General features: G+C 36.3%; 1 protein-coding gene across 4 annotated transcripts in view; it reads right to left on the reverse strand.

Moving 5' to 3' along the window:
• Positions 1-6,821: 6,821 nt before the first annotated feature.
• FCHO2 (FCH and mu domain containing endocytic adaptor 2) overlaps positions 6,822-22,417 on the reverse strand; it is a 147,834-nt gene continuing 132,238 nt past the window's right edge. For all 4 annotated transcript variants that reach the window (XM_069084972.1, XM_069084970.1, XM_069084969.1 and 1 more), the window contains 7 exons: positions 19,169-19,280; positions 18,086-18,241; positions 17,456-17,588; positions 16,511-16,710; positions 15,081-15,145; positions 9,617-9,781; positions 6,822-9,245 (listed from right to left, as the gene is read on the reverse strand). In XM_069084972.1, coding sequence (XP_068941073.1) covers positions 9,223-9,245; positions 9,617-9,781; positions 15,081-15,145; positions 16,511-16,710; positions 17,456-17,588; positions 18,086-18,241; positions 19,169-19,280 — 854 coding nt within the window. In that variant the 3' untranslated portion in view covers positions 6,822-9,222. The remainder of the gene's footprint in view (positions 9,246-9,616; positions 9,782-15,080; positions 15,146-16,510; positions 16,711-17,455; positions 17,589-18,085; positions 18,242-19,168; positions 19,281-22,417) is intronic.

Consider the following 22,417-nt stretch of genomic DNA (forward strand, 5'->3'; position numbering starts at 1 on the left):
TCCCTCCAAAGTTGCCAGTGATCTCTTAATTGCAAAATCTAATATCCTCTTCTCAAGCATTCTTTTTGACCTTTACAGCCTTTGATACTGTCAATCACTCTCTTCTCTTTTCTCTACGTTTCTGTGACACTGATCTCTCCGTTTGCCTCCTACCAGCCTGACCACTTTTCAATCTCTTTTGCTGAATCTTCATCCAGGTCTTGTTAAGTATGGGTGTACCCCAATGAAATGTCCTATCCTCTTTTCCCCCCTCCCCCCCACACCTTCTATACTGGTTCCCTTGGTGATCTCATCAGCTCCCAAGAATTCAATTATCAGGTCTATGCAGATGACTCCCAGATTTATTTATCTAATCCTAATCTCTCTCCTTACCTTCAGTTCCATATTTCAGACTATCAACTGGCATCTTAAGTTGCACGTCTACATCTTAAACTCAACATGTCCAAAACTAAAGTCATTATCTTTTCCCCAAAACCTTCCCTTCTTCTAAAATTTCCTCTTACTACTGAGGGTACCACTACCCTCCCAATTACCTAGGTTCTCAAGATGACATCCTTAAGTTCTCACTCTCATTCCCTTATATCCAACTGATTGCCAAGTCCTTATTCATTCTACCTTCTTAACAACTCTCAGATATGCCCTCATTTCTCCCCTGACATTGCTACTTCTCTGAAAGAGGCTCTCATCACTTCCTATGAATGCTGTTGCAATAGCCTTCTGGTTGGTCTCTCTGCCTCAGCTGTTTTCCTAAAGCACAGGTCTGACTACACCACTCTTCTATGCAATGAATGCTAGAGTCTTCCTGCTACCTTCAATATCATATATAAAAATCTTTTTGGAATTTGAAATCCTTGGATTTTATTTAAATAAATATTTATTTAAATTTAAAATCCTGGATCCTTCCTACCTTTCCTGTCTTCTTATACCTTATTTCCTTCCATATATTATGTGATCCAGTGTCATCGGCTTTCTTGCTGGTCCTCCCATAATACTTCATTTCCCTTGATTCTGGGCATTTTCACTGACTGTCCTTCTACACTTGGAATCCTCTCCCTTCTCATTTCCATCTTCTGTATCTCTTGGTTAAAATTCCCGCTAAAATTTTAGCCTCTGCAAGACGGCCTTCCTCATTCCCCATAATGCTAGTTCCTTACCTCTAAGGTTATCTCCAATCTATCCTATTTATATCTTGCTGTACTATCTAATAACCATATCTACATCTTGTTTGTAGCTCTTTGCATGTTGCCCCCCCCTCCATTACACTCTGAACTTCTTAAGAGCAGGGATCATTTTATGCCTTTTTTGTATCCTCAAGTACATAGAAGGTACTTAATAAAAGCTTGTTGACTAGACTTAAATGGAACAGAGGACTTTCAAAGTAGAAATAAAAAGGAACTTGTTTTTTCTCAAAATTGAGATGAGATTAGAGGAATCTGGAAGCAGCACGCATCAGACAAACTTTACATGGATCTGAAATGGACAAATGAGGATTAAAAACAGAATGTGGGATAGAAATGCATCAAACTCAAAAGGGAAAAGACAGGGAATTAAGAGGGAGGATAATACCAGGGAGGAAATAGTCCCAAACAAAACAAACTTCCTGATTTTGAAGGGAAAACTAAAGGGGTGGCTGGGGGAGGGGGGAGAAAAGAACTGGAATATAATGGGGTACCCATCAATTGGAAAATGGTTGATCAACTTGTGTCATGTGAATGTAATGATATTTTACTGCTCAGTAAGAAATATGAGATAATTTAAGAGAATCCTAGGTAGTATGAACTGATACAGAATAAAGTGAGTAGAACCAGCACAATTTGCACGTGGTTCAACACCTCAAAGAAAAGTGATTTTTGGAAGAGAATTCTTAATAATTCTGAATAATGCAATGAACTAAGAGCCTACAATGAAGCGAGTTGCCTACCTCCTGACAATGATAATGTATTCAAGATACATGTGTGCATTCATTTTGCTTGGCTATGCTTTGTGTTTTATCTCTCTCCCCTCCCCACCTCATTTTAAATTGGAAAATTTGGCAGGGGCGGAGAGAGATGGGGAGTAAAGAGAGAGTTGGCAACAGCAATGCATAAAATAAAAAGAGTGCCACTGACACATTTTTAAAAATGCATAGAAATTCAAAAGGGAGCACAGGAAGGACAATTTTGAAAGTAATTTAGAAGATACATACTTTTTTTTTTTAAGTAGGTAGTATGAAATGGAGATTCTTCCTCTATGTCCTACTATACATATGGGAAAGTTGTTTGTGTGTGCATGAGTGTGTGTGAATATGTATGTTCAGAAATTTTTTTAAAATATATAGAAACAAAAAAAGGAAGCTTTAATCACTACTGTGACTTTTCCTCTCCTTTTCAAATTGTTCTTAATGTTCACCTGTATCAAAATGCTGGGGAAGGAAAAGACACAATTATTTCCTCTGATCCATCTCATGAGTCACTCCCCCATCTCCCTTCCATATACATTTCAACTGATGTGCATGTCTGATTTCCTGATCTTTTCTCTAGGAATACTCTTTCCTGGCTTCCCAGGATACTACTATTCAGATCTACCATTTGGTTGAATAAATGTCTAACAAGATAGCTTTGGACCAATGGGTTGAATTTTATATTTATATATAATATATATTTATATATTCAGCATCAGGCCTCAGACCTTTTTTTTCGGGGATGGGAGTGTTGCAGAAGGGTGCTTCCTATGCAAATTAAAAAGACCAGATTTCCAGATGGTAAATGATCCAAAATAATCAAATGGCTCTTTTAGGTTAGCTCAATCAAGCTTATACTACCACAATCTCCTTATGGCAGGGCCTTTTCATTTAGCTCTTTCTTGGTCAACCACATTCAGTATAATGACTTAGATGACACAGTCAACATCTCTTTATTTAATATGAAATGTAATCATCTTGGTGGGCAGACATTTGATATTCAAAAGCAGGTATCCTTCAGTTTGAGAATGACTCTGTAGTCTACATGTTTTATTCCTAAGGCCTTTGATATCATGTTTTGGGGAATGACATTAAAGAGGTATTTATCACCTGCTTTGTTGACATACTCTAAGGACTATGTTGACTTGTAGCTGATGCCTTGCATATTTCTCCTACCTTAGAATGTGAGCACCTTGAGAGTAGAGACTCCCTCACCTTTCTATTGGGTTTAACAATGCTTTGCACAAAGTAAGTGCTTAATAATGCTTGTTCATTCATTCAAGGTCATTTCCCATAGACAGGAGTGTGAAAAGAGGTTGTCTAGTCATGCAGGACAAATGGGAATTAATAATAGTCAGGTTGAGTGGTTCACTGATTCTTCCAAGATACTAAAGGCACATGAGAAACCACCCTAGCTTTTGGATAGAAACTCTGTGAAGGACTTATGGGAAAACATAGACAAATACATGGGAGAATGGGTGGGTTATGTTCTGCAAGTGCCTCCTGATCCCTCCAGTTGCTGTCCTTTCTTCTCTCCAGAAATTACTTCATAGTTAGTCTTTTAATTTTTATTCACTTGTATACATGTTGTTTCTTCACCCTCTCCTCCTCCCAAAGATAAATTCCTTGAGGGTAGGGGCTGTTTCCTTTTTGTCTTTGTGCCCTGGCACCTAACACTTGGTAGGGACCTAACGCTTGTTGAAGAGTTGAGGGGGCACCCACCTCAGTGAAATTTAATACCTCACACTTTTGAGGTTTGCAAGGCATTTTCCTCTCAACCATTGTGTGAGATCAGTAATGTAAGTACTATTATCTTCATTTTTCTCATGAGAACACTGAGATACAGATCTGCATTTAAACTTGGGTTTCTGACTCCCATGTGTTCTTTTAGTTGCCTTTCTTAGTTTCTTTAAAGTATAAGAGAATATGTTTTAAAGGCAGTTAGGTGGTACAATAGATAAGAGCTCTGGGCCTGGAGTTAGGAAGACTGAAGTTTAAATTCACCCTGAGGTACTTATTAGCTGTGACCCGGGGCAGGTCACTTAACCCCTATCTGCCTCAGTTTCCCCATCTGTAAAATGGGGACAGTAATAGTGCATACTTTCCAGGAGTGTTGTGAGGATAAAATGAGACACAGAATTTTGCAAACCTTAAAGCACTATATTTGGCTGGCTATTTATTCTGGGTTACCTTAGCTCCTAAGTGGCCATTTTTTCTTGACAGTGCAAAGTAACTAATTTGAGTGATAAGTTTAGTGTTTAACTTTCCACTTAAACTCACTTTACTACTTTTCCTAAGGAAGCAAGACAGGCTTGCATTGTTTCTATTCAGTAACAACATTTTTCAGCTAAAAATCTCTATCAGAGCATTTATGTGGTACCTATCACCCATAATACCCTGGTACTTCAAAAGCACCCAAAGAACTTGGCTGGATTTCCAAGTCTCACTGGTTGTTAAACATCAGATTAAAACAGCCAACAGACTACCTTTTGCTTCTGTCTGGGCACTGACCTTGGAGGCACTACTGAAAGAACAGATAAGACTTTTTTTTTCCTTGACTGCATTAAAGCATAGGAAGGTGATGCTAACTTAAGTCTTAGTCATTTTCTTGGAAAAACCAACCAGTGCTGAACATTTCCAGGATTTCCACAGCAACACAGATAAATATCTAGAAAAACAGAATATGTAACATCTATGTTTATTGAGATAACCCATTTCTTCTAATTACTGAATGTTAATATATTTTAAATCTTTCTCTACAGACCTAATTATTCTTTGTCCCCAATTTCAAATGTCTTAGCATCTATTTCCTAATACCATTTACCTAAAAATTAAACTTTCAGTAGCAGATGTGAGTAATCATCAGATCTGCCCCCTTTCACAAAAAAAACTAAAAAAAAGAAATTCTAGCTCATATAGTATGATATAAATTTGTCAGTCATGTGGAAAATGCTTATTCATGCTTGATTTTTAAAGTTTCTGCTTTTTAAAGAGATGGAGTTGTTGTTGTTGTTGTTGTTTTGCTTTTTGGAGGAGGGAAGGGAGGGCAATTAGAATTAAGTGACTTGCCCAAGGTCACATGGCTAGTGTTAAGTGTCTGATGCTGGATTTGAACTCAGGTCTTCCTGACTCTAGTGCTGGTGCTCTGTTCACTGCACCACCTAGCCACCTCAGAGATGGAGTTCTTAAAGGTAAATTACACATAGTGAATTTATGAAGGTATGTGTTGTTAGCTGAGATTCATGGATATCAACCTTCCTTAGAGTAAGTCCCTACAGTAGGAAGATATACTTAGAAAAAAAACTTCTAGTTCATTCAATTGTCTTCTCTTGTGGAATGGGAATGAGCCTGGAGTAAAGTTGGAACACTCCCTTTAAATGCCAAATAATTTGGGTCTAAATAAATGAGAAACAGCAATCATAGCTTGCTAGGTATAATCTAGTGACCACAGGACTTAACGGAAAGCCATTGCCATTGGATAAAAAGCACTTACTAAATAAGTCTTCTTTACTTCCTTTCCCTAAAAGGGTCTACATGACCTTAGCATCTGGTATGGCATTTCCTTCTTTTTCTGCCTGGGTCCCATAATACTTCACACCCACACTCTCTAAAGGACTAAAAGTGTTTACCAGGCAATGGAAAACAAACAAAACAAAATAAAAACTTGCAGGTAAAATAGCTGATTCATTCTTTTTCTTGCATTTACTTAATTGGGGGGGGGTGATTCAGACCTATGATTTCATTCATAAAAGGAACTTACAATAAGGAAACACCCTCCAACAATGAAGACTGGCAAATGTTCTGCAATTTATAATCTGAGAGAGTTGGTTAGGGGCACTGAGAAGTTTAATGATTTACTGAGATGACTTCAACCCACTTGACTCCAAAACTGGCCCTCTATCTAATAAGTAACCATGTCATTATCTTTAAAAAAATCATGGATGAAAAAATCAAGGGTAGAGGCAAAAATCCTAATAAAACTTGCTACAACTATTATATCCTACAATTTTGAAAGAAACATTTGAAATTGAAAAGCATACTGAAATTATGCTTATATTTGTGATTTATTATTATTATTCATTTAGATTTATCTCAGTATTCCAGTTCGACTTTGATGTATATAAAATAGGAGCACTCCTTAATTTCAATTACACATGTTCCTAAATTCCCCTTTTCCTTTTCTGGGTCATGAAACTCTGATATAGCATTCTGAGGAGGCCAACACAATCTATAAATACTCAGAAAAACTAGCCTATGACTAAAAATGTTTACATATTGAAGTAATATTCCAAATTGAAGCTTCACTACTTGGTCAATTAAAATTAAATATGGGTTCTTAGGGTAGGAAGATGTATTGAAAAATGTAGGCAATAAAAAAACAAGATACAGTTATCCCTTCCACATTGCAGAGGTTAAGGGTGCAGTGCCCCTGTAATCTGGAAAATTTGCATAGAACTTTTTGGCCCTTCTTTCATACCAAAGAAGAAGTCTGAATTTTTTTCTTTTTCTTTTATGGGGTGTTTACAGTACCTTATTGTAAAATTTGGGTTAAGTATTTGGTCGTAGGCTCTGTGCCATCTGCTGGCCTTCATGGGTTGTCTGTGGCTTCCACAAAACTCCCCACAAATTCTCATTTAATTTCTTATGCCGACCCACAAAATACTGAAACCATGATGGGGAAAGTCATGATGTGGAAGGGATAACTGTATTTTTTTTAAAAACCTAAATACAACATCTTAATTTCTTTGATTTGTGAAATGACTGTATAAAATATGTAAGTAGTTATTCATCCTTTTGATATATATTTGGATATGTGGTATAACTGTTGCAATTGCTTAAGAGTCTTTTTAAATGAGAGCACAAACAATAATACAATAGCTAATAAATTATATATTACATGTTTATTAAGGGTGCAACTTTTATGTAAAATTTACATTATATGAAAAAAAATCAAAAATATTTACAAATTTTTGTAAGATAGATTTGCATTGTTCTAATTACAACCCAAAGTAAGTAACAATCCATAAAAACTCAGATTCATTAAGAGTTCTGTGTTTACAAATTCTTGGTTAAGACGCAGCTACAAAGTATAGCACTGTATATAAGAGAGAGCAAGGACCAGCTTGCTAAATACATTTCTCAATGGATATCTACTGGCATTTTGACACCACTACTGGGCTTTTAACAGTGAAAAATCAATATAAACTTGTATGGCTTCAAAATTGTCACTTGCATCAAATACAAATTCTTGTGTCAACACATGGGATGAAGACTCTGGTAGTTTAAATGTAATGAAACTTAACCATTCCACTAATTTAGAACTTTTAAGCAATACTTGATTAAAACAAATATAGCAGGTAAAGTAATGCCTGGATTCCAATAACAAAATGTTAACTGCCCAAGTTTGACAGCAAGGCAGATTCCAGTAAGAGACCGTAATTGGCATTTAAAGTAGCACAAGAGGAATTAGAAAGTCTAAGTTATTTATGCTCACCACTTAGCAAAGATTAACATTTTAGCAAATGATGAATGTGTATTGCTTCAGTCAAATCTATTTAAAATTGTTTTTAATAATGAGTGCACAAAAAAAGCACATATTATTTAACAGTGAGGTGTTTCATTTTTGCTGTATTTAGTGCATAACAAGAATTTACACAAATGTCTGATAATATGGGTCTTAATTTCTGTAAAGCATAACTGACCAATTAGTGGTTTTATAAAAACTGCACACAACATAATATATTATTGCTTCTAATATGCAACATGAAGGACATTGGTTTTCAGTATCATATATAATTTCATTTACACTTACATTTGATCAGGCATTGTTTGTAGATCTGCTAGGTGTTGTGCTATCAAAGTTAGTAGCTTATTTTAAAGAAATGTTAAGCAAATGCATCACTCCAAACCCTATTTTTACTGTATGTCAATTAACAATATACTAATCGAGCAATTTTTTCCACCTGCTTAAAATGAACACAAATAGTATTTTTCCATCTGCTGCCAGAGATAAGCCTTTCTAAAATGCTATTCCTCACAAATAGTACATTTATGCTCACAGCACATAGCCAATGAAGACTTAAGTCTTGAATAATGAACAAAAAGCAAAGGGAAATGCTAAATTTATAATTTAAAAATCAGTTACATGGTTATCATTATGTTTTTTCCAGAATGTTTTAAAATTCACACATCTTTGGTGAGGTTAGGATCAAATATTTGAAGGTATTTTTTTTTCTGTGAGCATATTAATAATTCTGCATCAGATATTTCCCTTTATAGTAGCTACATTTATTGCAATTACCCCCACAAAGAAGTAATCCAGTATTTTAAAATGCAACTAAAGAGCATCCTCCAGTTATCCTAATTTCCCTTCTATATCCCAAAGGGACTTTAAACTGTATGTATTTTATATGAAGAACTTTAACCATCCTAAGTTTCTGAATGGAAGATCCAGACTTTGAGAAAGGAAGTGAGGCACATTAATAAACACAAAGTGGACAGGCACAGTTCTGTTGTTTTTTTAAAAGGCACACATTATGCAAGTCATATAAAAATAAATTAAATCTACAGCATTAATTCATCAAAACAATCACAACTTCCATAAAGTTAAACTAACTGCAGAAGTAAGTCTCTCTGCTGTCCTTTGCAAGCTTATTTTTAAACACATTGCACTTGAGGATTTTTTAAAAAATCTTATATAAAACACCATTTACACTTTATTAATATATGTTATATGGGAATCAAATTATCCTTTTTGCATGCTCTAACTCTGAGCGGACTCTTTGATGGCACATAGTAGACACAATGTGACTGAATGGGTTAAGTTGACAGTATCCCAAACTTTGCATTTCTGTTCTGCTTGCATCCAACATCAAACAGATGAACCTGCAAAACTACCTTGGAATTGAAAATTTATGGAAAGCTAAAAACATTTTGTGCTTGCTCTCCTTCAGTTTTTAAGTTTGATGTTTATGCCATAACTTATCTTTTTCTAATACAGCAACTGGTTATTTTGACTTTCAGCCTATATAAATTTCATTTCACTAAGTATTTGAATAAATGTATTTCCTGAATATTGATCATTTACAGTGTTGAAGATCACTTCAGTGCTATTCCTTTCAAATGACTTACTTTAAAAGTGCATTTTTAGGTTCTGTAGTCAGCTCCAAAGTAGGTCAAAGATAAAAATACATTGAATAAATGTTAAGATAGTGTTTGGAAGGTACAGTTAATGCAGAAGAACAGGTTTATACTCCCTTGATCCACCAATTTTCACAGGGGCATCAGCAATCTGCCAGGTATCGTCCTGAAAATACAAACAACCTTTGCAATTATGATTCCCATAACAGTGTAGCATTACAAACCAAATGAAGACATTTCTGTGTTGTAAGCTACAGAGTTCAAGTTCATGTCTATTTACAATACAGATACCAGAAGAAGACTTAAGCCTAAAATGAATTCAATTTACTGAGCATGAATAATCATTTTCACATGTGCTTCTATTTCACACCTCAGGAACATTCCAATCTTATATCAATGGTGATCTGACACATTAAAAAAATTGTTTTAAACTTCTTTGACTTCTATTTAAATTTGCATGAAGGGTGTTTAGAAATGGCTAGAAAACATGTAAATATTTAATCAGTGAATTAAAAGGATCAAAATCTCCCAACTTACCAGTAGCAAATCGTTTCTTTATTAAGGACAGTCTATAGCCAGTGCCTACGAGCTCAATGTCAGCACCTGATAAGGTGCTTCCCTCACTAATGAATTGTACTGCAAGTGTTGTAGGTTTACTGGGCCCTTCTGAAAGATCAAATTTTGCTCTGAGAGATCCGGAACCTGTAATAAAACACAGGACACAAACAATAAACTGGCTGTGCCATTTCCAAAACATAGTCTGTTGAGCCAAGCTGCATCCAAATTAACTTTCATAAAATAACCAACCAGTACTCTTGTGCTAACCTAAGTTCTAGGAGAATCTTGCTTCGACAGGACCTCCAGATAATAGTCTGACTGCCTGACTTATGGTGAGTATTGAAGGAGGCCCACAGGAGTGAGCTGGCCAGGAAAAGCCTGCCAAAGAAGGCAGCTAAAGGAAGAACAAAGAAGGGGTAATAGGAGGAGAAGTCAAAATGGGCTAATGACTGTTGTTAGTGAGTTTAGCAGGGTGGTTAGTGATGTCTTTACCAGGAATTTGGGAGTATTGTGTCAACACTAATCTTTCACTAACTTCTTTCTAATAAAGGGTTTGGTTATTAAAGTAAAAACTGTTCTAATGTTATATTAAACAGAAATTTGTCACAGGGACTCTTGTGTAGCTATATATAACTGAGATTCATTATGTTAATTCTGGGGCACTACAAGACACGAAGAATGGACATCAAGTTCAAATTATCTAAACCTCCTAAGTGGCACTTATCCTTTTATAAGATCCACTAAATGTAATAGTACATTCTAGGCTTCTGGTGAACAACTTTTGTTTGTTTACAATCTGATCTGGAATTACTTTGAAAACTTAACTAAAGCTACTAGATGGGGGCAGAGTCAAGATGGTGGAGTAGAAGCTGGTCCTCAGCAGCTCTGGCTTCTACCTTCCCTAATTCATGTAAAAGGGGACTATGAACAAACTTTGGAGCTACAGAACCCACAAAATGACACAGAGAAGCTAACCTCCCACTGAGGACAGCCTGGCAGGCTGGCAGGAATCTCTACACTGAGGGTTTAGCCCCAGGGCACGCCTGACCAACCCTGGCTGGAGGGACTCCAGATCACCAGCAGCTGTGGCAGTTTCCAGAATTATCAACACATAGATGCTAAAGACAAAGTGAGAGGTCAGTGCACTGTGGACTTTGGGACCCAGTAGCTGGGAGTGTGTCAGCTTTGGCCCCCAGGGCGAGAAGCCGCTGAGGAGCTGGCTGTGCAGCTGCCCCCACATGGCAGGTTCAGCTCCTGGCCTGCAGACTGTAGGGGGACCAAGCAACCAGTGTGAGGGGTAATCGCTCTTGCTTTAACCTGCTTGGATCTGGATTGCAGTCTAGGGTGGAGGTCCTGAGGTGTGTGTCCAGCTTGCCAGAGTGTGTAGAGACCTCAGAGAGGCACACATCTAATATCTCCTGCAGCTGAGAAAATCCCAGCATTTGGGATGAAAGCTCCCCTGTCTGGCAGCAGAGTCCTACTGTGGCAAAAAGCCCAGGGGTCAAGTGACTGAGTGGCAACATGACCAGACAAAGGAAACAAAGCAAACAGAGGAACCCAACATTAGACTCCTATTTTAGGGACAAAAAGGATCAAAGCATGGAACAGGAGGAAGACAGTGAAATCAGAACTACTGTACCAAAAGCTACAAGCTGGTTACAGGCCATAGAGGACCTTAACAAACAGATAAGAGAAGTGGAGGAAAAATTGGGAAGAGAAATGAGAATGATACAAGAAAATTATGAAATGAGAGACAACAGCCTGACTGAGGAAAATAACACCTTAAAAATAGACTAACTCAAATGGCAAAAGAGGCTCAAAAAGGCAATGAGGAGAAGAATGCCTTAAAAATTCGAATTTGCCAGATGGAAAAAGAATCTCAAAAGCTCACTGAAGAGAATCATTCCTTCAGAATTAGATTGGAGCAAATGGAAGCTAATGACTTTATGAGAAATCAAGATGCTGTTAAACAGATCCAAACAAATGAAAGAATAGAAGGCAATGTGAAATATCTCATGGGAAAAAACACTGACCTGGAAAAGAGATCCAGGAGAGATAATTTAAAAATTACTGGACTACCTGAAAGCCACGATCAAAGAAAGAACCTAGAAATCATCCTCCAAGAAATTCTCAAGGAAAACTGCCCTGATGTTTTAGAACCAGAGAGCAAAATAGAGGATGAAAGAATCCACCGATCACCTCCTGAAAAGGATCCCAAAAAGAAAAACTCCTAGGAATATTATAGCCAGGTTCTAAAATTCCCAGATAAAGGAGAGAATATTACAAGCAGCCAGGAAAAACAATTTGAATATTGTAGAAACACAATCAGGATAACAGGATCTGGCAGCTGACACTGAGGGATCAAACAACTTGGAATGTGATATTCCAGAGGTCAAAGGAGCTGGGATTAAAACAAAGAATCACCTACCCAGAAAAACTGAGTATCATATTTCAGGGGAAAATATGGTCATTCAGTGGAATAGAAGACTTTCAAGCATTCTTGATGAAAAAACCAGAGTTGAATAGAAAATTTGACATTCAGATACAAGAAGCAAGAGAAGCATGAGAAGGTAAACAGGGAAAAGAAATCAAAAGGAACTTATCAAAGTGGAACTATTAACATTCCTACATGGAAAAACAATAATTGTAACTGGTGAAACTTTTCTCAGTATGAAAATAGTTGAAGGGAACAGAAATATATATATATACATATATATATATATATATACACACACACATATATATATGTCTATATATGAAGGTTTATGGGCATATGAATACATATGTGAATGTGTGTATATATGTTTACAGTTATACATAGATAGAGGGCCCAGGACCAATTTAATAGGAAGGGATGATACTTAAAAGGTGAAATTCAGAGGTGAGAGAGGAATATAATGAGAGGAGATGGGGAGAGACAGAATGGGGTAAACGATCTCATATAGAAGAGGCAAGGGAAAATAGTTACAATGGAGGGGAAGAATAGGAAGGCAAAAGGGAATGAGTCAACCTTATTCTCATTGAATTTGGCTTGGGGAGGGAATGAAATACACACTAAATAGGGTATCTCACCCTACAGGAGAGCAGGGGGAAGGGGATCAGAAGGGGGATGATGGAAGGGAGGGCAGGCTGGGGGGAGGGAAGTTGGAAGCACCCACTTTTGAAAAGGGATGGGATCAAAGTAGAGAATAGAACAAGTGGGAGGTGGGATAGGAGGGAGGGAAATATAGTCAGTCTTTTACAATATATCTACTATGTTAATGTTTTGCATTAGCTACACATGCACAACCTATATTGAATTGCTTATCTTCCCAGTAAGGGTGGGTGACAAGGGAGAAAGGGAATGAATCTGGAATTCAGTTTTAAAACCAAATGTTAAAAAAAAGAAAAAAAATACATATACATATATATATATATATATATATATATATACTATTATTAATACTAATTTATATGTAATTGGGAGATTTATATGTAATTGGGAGATACAGGCACTGGGGCATAGAGATCCACCATGCCCTACTGGAAAAGTCGAAAGGGGTATGGGAGAAAATATGTGAGAGAGCAGATTGGAGGAGCAGATATCCTGTGGGACTGCTACTTTGGGGTGGTGAATAGGGGAAAAACGGGGAGAAAATTTGTAACTCAAAATCTGGTGAAAATGAATGATGTACATCAGAAGTTAATAAAGCATTTGAAAAATGAAAAAAAAAATTAAAGCTACTAGAGAATCTTACCTGGCCTATTTTTCATTTCCTAACATACATAGTCTGATATTTAACAAATAGAAATTCTGAAGGTCTCTAGATGAAAGAAAATTCAAAAGCACAAATTTTCTTTCCTTTGTAACAGCTACCTAAAGAATATATAATAGTGTATTTCAGTTATATAGGAAAGTATTTCCCTCTTACTTGATTGTGAGCGAAGGGAGGATGGGATGCAAAGACAGATCTACACAGGATTCAAGGTGCTTTTCACCCAGAAAGCAGTTAATATTTGTTTAATGGAATTTGTTGGATTACATAGGGATAGCTGGATTAAATTGGTTCCTTCTAGTTCTAAATAAATCTATGATTTTATCATGAAGTACCACATACTGGCTCCTCTGGGCTCCAAACAACTCTCTGAGACAGAGAATTGTGGCTCTTAGCACCTGGTAACATAAGGCACTTCCCACAATAATGAAATCAGAGTTTTAGATGAGAAAAATGTAAGGAAACTCTAGTTCTAGATTGTTGTGTTCTGATAACATATTTAAATTTAAAAAAAATTTATATATAAATGGCTACAGCAGCAAAACTACTTAACTAATTTAACAGGGTTACTTTAGCAGAAGAAATAAAGTAAATGTGCGTGTTAATTTTGTATTCATTAGAAAGTCAATTCAGTAAGTATTTGTTTAATTGAATTAGAAAGGCTATAAACTCCACCTGGTTAATGTGGCAAAAAACTTCAGACAAGCTTCTCCCAAGTTATAAACGAAATTATCTCAATAACCAACTACGTCCTGTGCTGAAAGTTAAAGATGATGGGGGATGCTGTGGAGGAGCTAACACCCAGTGGAGCAGTCTTCCTTTCATTTTGGTTCCAAAAAGAAGCAGATTTGGCAATGGGCAGAGAAGTGAGGGCTGGGAGACCCAGATGCAATATAAAGTGGCCCCTCAACAAATGGACTTGCCCAGGAATTTGTAGAGGCTTGTTTAGGCCAAGATTACTTATCAAATTCAATGTGAATTCTCATTAGACAAAAAGCAAATGGAGTTAAGCAATGACTATAAAACCAGTTTAATTTAGGCATAGGGACAGAACTATACCCAATAGTTTTTTAACTTTTGTGACAAATAACATTTTTTCCTAATATTACACAGGTAATTAGTATTTTAAAATAACGATACTGATAAAAGGCTTACAGAATTATACTGGAGAAAAGTATACAGTAGTGGAAAAAAGGCTGGCTTGGAAATCATAAGAATGGGGACATCCTGGTTTTGCTACTGATTAGCTATAGAAATGTAGGCTAGTTACTTAACCTCTGTGAGCCTTCTGCATTTCATGGCAAATGAGTGAGCGAGCCCTCCTCAGCTTTCCTCCCTGACTGGACAGACATGCTTTGAGAAGAGCCTACACCTCTCTGAAAACCTGCCACCCATCATAAGGGGTGGAGAATCTGCAACCTCAAGGCCACATGTGGCCCTCTAGATCCTCAAGTGAGTCCATTTGACTGAATCCAAACTTCACAGAACAAATCCCCTTAATAAAAGGAAAACTTGGATTCAGTCAGAAGGATATACCCAAGGATCTAGAAAGCCCACTGCATCAGAAGCCAACTGAATTGGAGGCACAAAGATTTAGGAAGAGACCATCAGCCTCAAGGGGCCCTTACAAATCCAACTTATTCCAATGACTTCACACTAATTAAAAATACAGTCATATGCTTACTTACCTCCATTTTCTGATTTTTCTGAAATGCCCGACAATTTCCAATAAGCTTTCATTTGTTCTGCATTCCTGTAGTAAGAATACAAAAAGATTATTTTTTAAAATACTCTAAGTTGAATAATTATGATGGTAAACAATTTTCTATTATAGAGTAGAAATGTATATAAACTAGTACAAACTGATAACATATTGTTATTCCAAGGCTAAGACAACTACATACAAGGTATTTAATTTATTGTGAACTGATGCTGATTACAAAGAGAAATAAGTTCAGAAACTAACACAAATCTATCATTCATCTGAGGCAGTGTGGCATGCTGAATGTGAAGTCAGAAGGTGTGGACTGCAGGCCCAGCTCTGTCACTCACTCCCTGTGTGACCCTGGGCACACTTAACCTCACTTGGCCACTCTGGGCTTCAGTGACTCATTTGCAAAGTGAAGGGGCTGGACTAGATGGCCTTAGAGGTCCCTTTCAGCCCTAAATCTATGATCTTATGATCAGTACTGGGAATAACTTAAAAGTTACATTTTTCTGGTCAGTAGCATCATTTGGTTTGAAAGACAACAAACTGTTATTACATGCTCATAAATATTAATTCCTTTTACAGATTAATATACTAAGTATGGGGAATCCCCTCCCTAAAGACCTGAACTCAACTCAAGGAAGGTTATTATGTCACAAGGAAGACGATATTAAGTCACAGTTCTTTGGGGCCCACTGCTTCTGAAAGAGTAGCCTACCCTCTATGTGGACCCATTCCCTCTCAGGGCCCTAATGTGATCCTTCTGAAGCTTCAGTGGGTATAGTAGTTATGGGGATTCCTCCATCTCCTATCTGTACTGATCCCTTCCTACAATAAGCAGGAGCTCATCCAGAATGAGAATACCCATGATAGAAAAGACCAGAATAAAACTGAACTGCAGTGAGGGAAAATATGTGTCTAGTATCCCCCAGATGGGCCTCAAACACCAGCAATAAAACCCAAGGAGGCAACCGACTTCTAATTGTCAGGAAGTCCTAAGTGGTTTCCCTATGATTTTCACTAAACAGATCTAGTCAAAGAAGTTTTTGTGGGATAATTCAGGAACATAAGCAGCCTTTATGTGCACCCCAGAACAAACACTTAATGCAGGCATGCACAACCTGTGGCTCAAGGGGCACCAAAGGATTTTGGGTAGCCCACGAAAAATGTAGAGGAAAACATCCTTTCTATGTAGAGGAAATCCTTTAGTGGGCCGTAAGTGGCCTGTGGGACCACAGGTTGTGCAGGCCTGACTTAATGTATGTCTGTTGAAGTTGCTATGAAAATGGGAGTCAGGTTCCAAAAAGCTTAGCTGTAAATGAATTTTTGGAACTTAAGCCCTCTGTAAATTGGATAGGGCCAGTATTACAAGAGAAATCTGGCACCAAGTCAATAGTGCGTTTAATTTACCATATTGCAGGGGGAAGCGACTGCATGTTTGTTACACCTCCATCCACTGGTACTACGACCTGTATGTTGGAAAGCACACTTGGTGCAATCATAGCCTCTGGGTTGTACTTATAATCCACTCTAAGATCTGTAGTGCTGGCATTACATTTCCAGTAAGTTGCAAGGTTCAAAGGAGTTGACTGGATACCATTTGATGATACCTTTTAAAGGGAAACAAGTTATAAAAATCAGTCATTTATCACTGCAATTAATCAGTAATACTGATAAAAATCAATAAAGTAATTCACTAGAAAAGTGAAGTGAAGCAGGTTCATTTTTAGGGAGAGTATCATTTCTAAGGCTCCTTCTAATTCTAAGAGTCTTCTCTTTATGAATTTAAAAGGCACATAAAGAAGAAAAAAACCCAAGTCATGGGAGAGTTAGCCAGGAACACAGACAGCAAAACTCAGTGTTATGATTCTCATTTCCTGTTCTCAACCTTTCACTTTACTGATGTATAGCAACAGAACAAATACTGACTCAACAGTTATCACATTAGAATATATTGCCATTGTGGCCAATGTTATAATTACTCTATATCAAAGTTAACTGAATTTGATGGCTTGATAAAAGGCATTTTGATAATTCTGGAGCCATTTTTTCTCGAACAAGGACTGACAGAAAGTATCTTTAAATAAAGCAACAATGTGTACAAGCAAATACCACCTCAGATGGGCTGTAAGACAGCCAAGAGAATATGCTGAAACCTATATAGGTAAAAGGGAAAGACATGAAACACCAATATTTATCATAACATTTTATTTTGCTAGCTAATTTAATATTGCAGATACAAAATTTTCTCAAATGTCCTTATAACTTAAAATCATTTATCAAAAATATTTTAGTTTAACATAGGTGCGAAATTCTTTAAATTGTCCTGTAAAACAGAAAAGGAAATACAATTACCTGATATTTTAACACATCCACATTATAATAGGAAGCAGATGGATTTTGCTCAGCTAGCTTTTTGAGGTAGAGAGTGACAGCTTGCATGTTCATCCAAAAATCTTTTGCACTGGAATCACACTGTGATGGGTCACTATATGCAAGGATTAAGATATGAAGAAAAGAAAGAGTTGTTTCCTTTGAAGAGAAATTTATTTCTTTTATCATTTGTATTTTAAACAGTTATTACATGATTAATCTATAAGTAAAGAGAAACCCCAATGGAAAAGGAACCACAGGATGAGACTGAAAAGTAGCATGGAAGGAGGAAACTAGTGATAACAGTGAAAACAGGTAAATAAAAAAAGGGGTGGGGTGGGGTGGGGAATGGGATGTCACACAAAAAGGATGATTTTTAAGGGTGTGGTGGGAAGACTACAGTGTCTGTAAAGGGTGTCATAGAGAAGAGATATTCACAAAGCAGAATAAAGGCTAATGATGTACAATTGAGTACTTTGATTTCTACTTAACTATCATAAGACATGTCACAACTAAGCCAACTATTTCAAAGCCTGAAAAAGTTCACTTGAAAAGTAAGGAAATCACATTTTAAATCTTTTTTTTTTTCTTTATAAGTAAAGTATACAAAACCTGAATATGAGTTGTGCATTTGGAAGAATCTGCTCTAGTTTGCTTGTATTTTTAACCCTGAAGCAGAGCACAGCTGGAGAGGGATTGCTAGTGAAAACTTTAATAATTCCACTTGGAAATGACACTGTCATATCACCAGTAATCTTTACAATACACCTGAAAAAAAATTTAAAAGAGAACTTTTTAAAAAGGCAGTTCTTCCTAAAGTTATCTAAAGCAAACCTGGTAAATAAAGGCTCATATATAAAAAATATTTTCCTGATATTTGTAGCTGAATATATTGTCAATTTGAACCATAAAAGTGATTCCAATCGAGAGTTTTATAGTCTGGGGGAAATGATAATGCTAGTTTATGTCATTTTTTTGAGATATAGCTGCAAATATAAATACAAGTAAAAATAAAACTGGAAAAAATAATACTAATAAGAACCACCTGGACAAAACATGTTCCTAAGGAGGATATAACTCCTTAAAGAAAGAAAACAAAGCTTGCATGATAAGAGTCTTTACATTAAGCAAGTACTACACATCTTTACTGAAAAGTTCACAATTCTACCAGCAATATATCATGATTTCTATTCCCATACTGTGAGCCAGCCAGACTGACTCTCCTCCCGAGTTGTACTCTTATCTATAACCCTGGCTGGCCTACAAATATGTGATGTTAGGCAAAGGAAGGATTGGTCAGGAGTGTGGATAATTTAAGGAAAATTCACTACTGATTTTACTGGCAATTTTGAACATGAAATGGTTTATTATAATTAAAATGAGAGGCAAAGTGATATAGTGGCCTCAGAGAAAGGACACCTGGGGTCCAAAACCTGTCTCTGACCCATGCTGACTATGGGACCCTAGGGCAAGTCACTGAATAACCTGTCAGTGCCCCAGACTAGTCTCAAAGATTACATAAGTTACCAAACATGAGAAGATCTGCACAGGGAGAGGGAATTCCTCACGGGGGAAATCACTAGTTAAAAATCTATCTTAAAAATCTAATTTTTAAAAAGTTAAACAACAACAAAAATACAAAGGATCAAACCATATTCAAAATACAGTTTCCAAAGTTAAAAAGAATTGACTAACTTGGTGGGATCTGCTCCTTTAAAGTAGGCATTAACAGATTCTGTCAGGGCTACTGCAACAGGTAAGGTATCCTGATTTCCAAGGCTGACAGGGCTGGGACCACGTGAAACACCTAAAATATATATAAATCATATCTTTAATTCATCTTAGTAAGTTGTCACAAATGATCTGCTTTAGTGAACTCCAAAGCATTAATCGGGATTCTAAAAAATACTCATCAATAAAAACATCAATCAGAAGAGACGAAACCAAGCAATCTGACATACTGATTTTTCTTTATAATATAAAAGACTGTAAAGACACAAAGGGGAAAAATAATAAATCAGAGTTAAAAAGAGATGAAACGTTCATTTTTATTTATTTAGCTTTTTTGCCTTTTTGGAGGGCAATTGGGGTTAAGTAACTTGCCCAAGTTTACACAGCTAGTTTTTGTGTGTTAACTCTCTAAGGCTGGAACCAAATTCAGGTCCTCCTGACTCTGGGGCCAGTGCTTTACTCACTGCGCCACCTAGTCGCCCTTTTTTTTTTTTTTGAAACGTTTATTAAAACCAACACAGTTTAAAGAAAACAGAAACTAAATTTCTCTAAATACCAGTAGGTAGAAACTGAACAAGTGAAATTTTCGTATTTCAAGGTTTCTAACTGGGGAATAATGATTCAGATTATAAACACATCCAAATTTAAAAGCTAGTTAAGTCATAAAAGAGTAAAAATTAGAACCCTTTGGGTTCTATTTATCATGTTCCTACTGATATCACATTTTACCCTTCTTCAGCAACAAATAACTTTATTTTATCACATAATATTTAGTGGTCACACAAAGATAATTAGTACAACAGAAAGAACACTTATGGAATCTGTTACTGCTAGGCTACCACGATAAACCCATTATATATCTCATCTAAAAATCCTTTTGCCTTCTATTTTACAATCTTCTTTTCCAGAGGAAAGGGTTAAAAATCTAAATAACATTTGGATGGCTCATACCCTGTCTTATTTACAGAGTATGTATACCTTGTTTCCTCAACCAGATGGTAAGCTCCTTGTGAATAGGAATAAGGCTTTTTATTGGACCTTCAATAGGTCTTGCCTCTAAAAATAACATTTCTTCTTTTAAAGGATTTTTAATATAATACTTACATTCAAGGTCAAATGACTGCAAAGCTAACTCTTATAAGCCAAGTGGCTTATAAGTAAACAAACTGAACCCCTATATACCTAGAAGGTCATACAGATAAGACCTTTAGAAACAGTATTTTGTTTATAAAATTATTCTTGCTAAAAACCGGATAGATTATCTATATTGCAGAACCAAAACTACCTTTGAGAAACCCTGGATGTTAATTTTGGTGACATCTTCTATAAGTCTTTTCTGCCCCTTTGTTAAGGGTGAAAAAAAGTTCCACTGATGCTATGAAGTGTAAGGTGTTTTTTTGCAAAGTGGGGATGGTCTAAATTTTGAACAAAAAGTTAACACTGACATCAAATTCACAGAAACTCAATGTTTACAAAATATAAGGCTAAGAAGAATTGCTTAAGTGTCTTCTAAATGTAAAAACCTTAACAATTCAGAAATATTGCCTTCTATAAAAATCTACAATCCTAATAGAGGAAAAAAAGTTGGAAGGAAATAAGAAATGAAGACAGAAATTAAAACTTTAAAGCTTTAATTGACACAGGTTTTGAAAAGGGAGGAACATGAGGTCAAATTCTTTACTCCATGGGTCAAAAACATGCATTTTGTACTTACTTACTACAATCAAAACATTTTGGGGGGAAAAAAGCATTGAACATTTTTTACCCTCTCTAATTTTAGATGGCCAAAAACTAAAGGTGATTCTGAATTTAACGTGAAAACAACAAGGCATACGGGGAACTGATCTCTCAAGGGAAAAGAAGTAGATACCCCTGACCCCCGTGTGCAGCTGTCATAAAATGTCTCCTTCAATTCTTGTCCTAATAAGCCTGTGAAAGAGCAGTAATTAAAGGCTGTTCACTTTGAAGGAAACAGGAATTACACTATTGCTTCCTACTCCCATATCAAGTATATAATTCAATATTATTAAGAAGTTATATGCTAAAAACATTTTCCTTAAATCATCCTCACAAATAACAACTCACAGGTATGAAAGGATAACATTTATTACACTTTGACATATCCAGGATCAAAAGAAACTTTAAAAATTGTTCTCTTTTTAATTACTTTTGCCAAGTAATAGGTCTTTTCCATATTTATAACAGGAAGTCTTACCTTTTATTACCCAAGATTCTTATGATTATATATCTTTTTTTTCAAAAGAAACATTGTAATAATCCAACTTGTACATTTATTGCTGACAATGATGTTTCTCTGAAAAAAATTCTGAATATGCCATGAGTTGAAAGCTAGAGCTCCTGAGCCTGAGGCAATAAGGAGATCCCTTACTATAAACACACTCTTGGAAGGCAGGGTCCAGCTCTTTGCTTCAATTCATCCTCTCTGTAAGAGCCGCCTTTAACTCACTTTACTTTTTAGCCTTGTGCAATCTACATTTTTAGTAGAACTAGAAAACCTTGATTTGAAAGAAATCAGTGAACATGACAACAAGTAAAAATCCCACTTCAATGACCATATTACAAAGATGAGTTGAATACAGTCCAGCTATTTCATGCCCAGAGGGAAAAAAATCTGACCAAGAGCAGTTGTTTTTGTTCTCTCTAACAAAATAACTTGATTGTACACTGTTTGAATTATACATGAAAACTGAGCTTAGGGTAATTGCACTATTTACACCTGTTTGTCCTCTAGCAGTACCTATTCAACTAGCCTCCTTTACCTGACCTTTCAAATACCACGTCAAAATAAAACAATACACAAAATATGATTCAAGAGCTTAGATAGTTGGAAAGGGGCATCAAGATAATATGTAAATGATATCTCTCTTTCTCTGCTCTCTATTTCTTGGTTTTGTCTTGTTTTTTGCTTTTTGGAGGGGGTAAGGTAGGGCAATTGGGGTTAAATGACTTGCCCAAGGTCACATGGCTAGTAAGTGTTAAGTGTCTGAGGCCAGATTTGAACTCAGATCCTCCTGATTCCTGGGCTGGTGCTCTATTCACTGAGCCACCTAGCCACTCCTTCTTACTTGTCAATTAACCACAAAAGGGATTAGCCAGAGGTTTTATTTCATCTCTAGGTCCTATAGTTAGGAAATGTGATTTATAACAATGTATTTATTTTTCTTCTCCCAGTGTATTCATTTTAATAAATTC

Source organism: Petaurus breviceps, unplaced genomic scaffold (genome assembly GCF_028583685.1).
Source record: "Petaurus breviceps papuanus isolate PSGF00001 unplaced genomic scaffold, PetGlider_PUasm1.0 175, whole genome shotgun sequence".
NCBI lineage: Eukaryota > Metazoa > Chordata > Mammalia > Diprotodontia > Petauridae > Petaurus > Petaurus breviceps.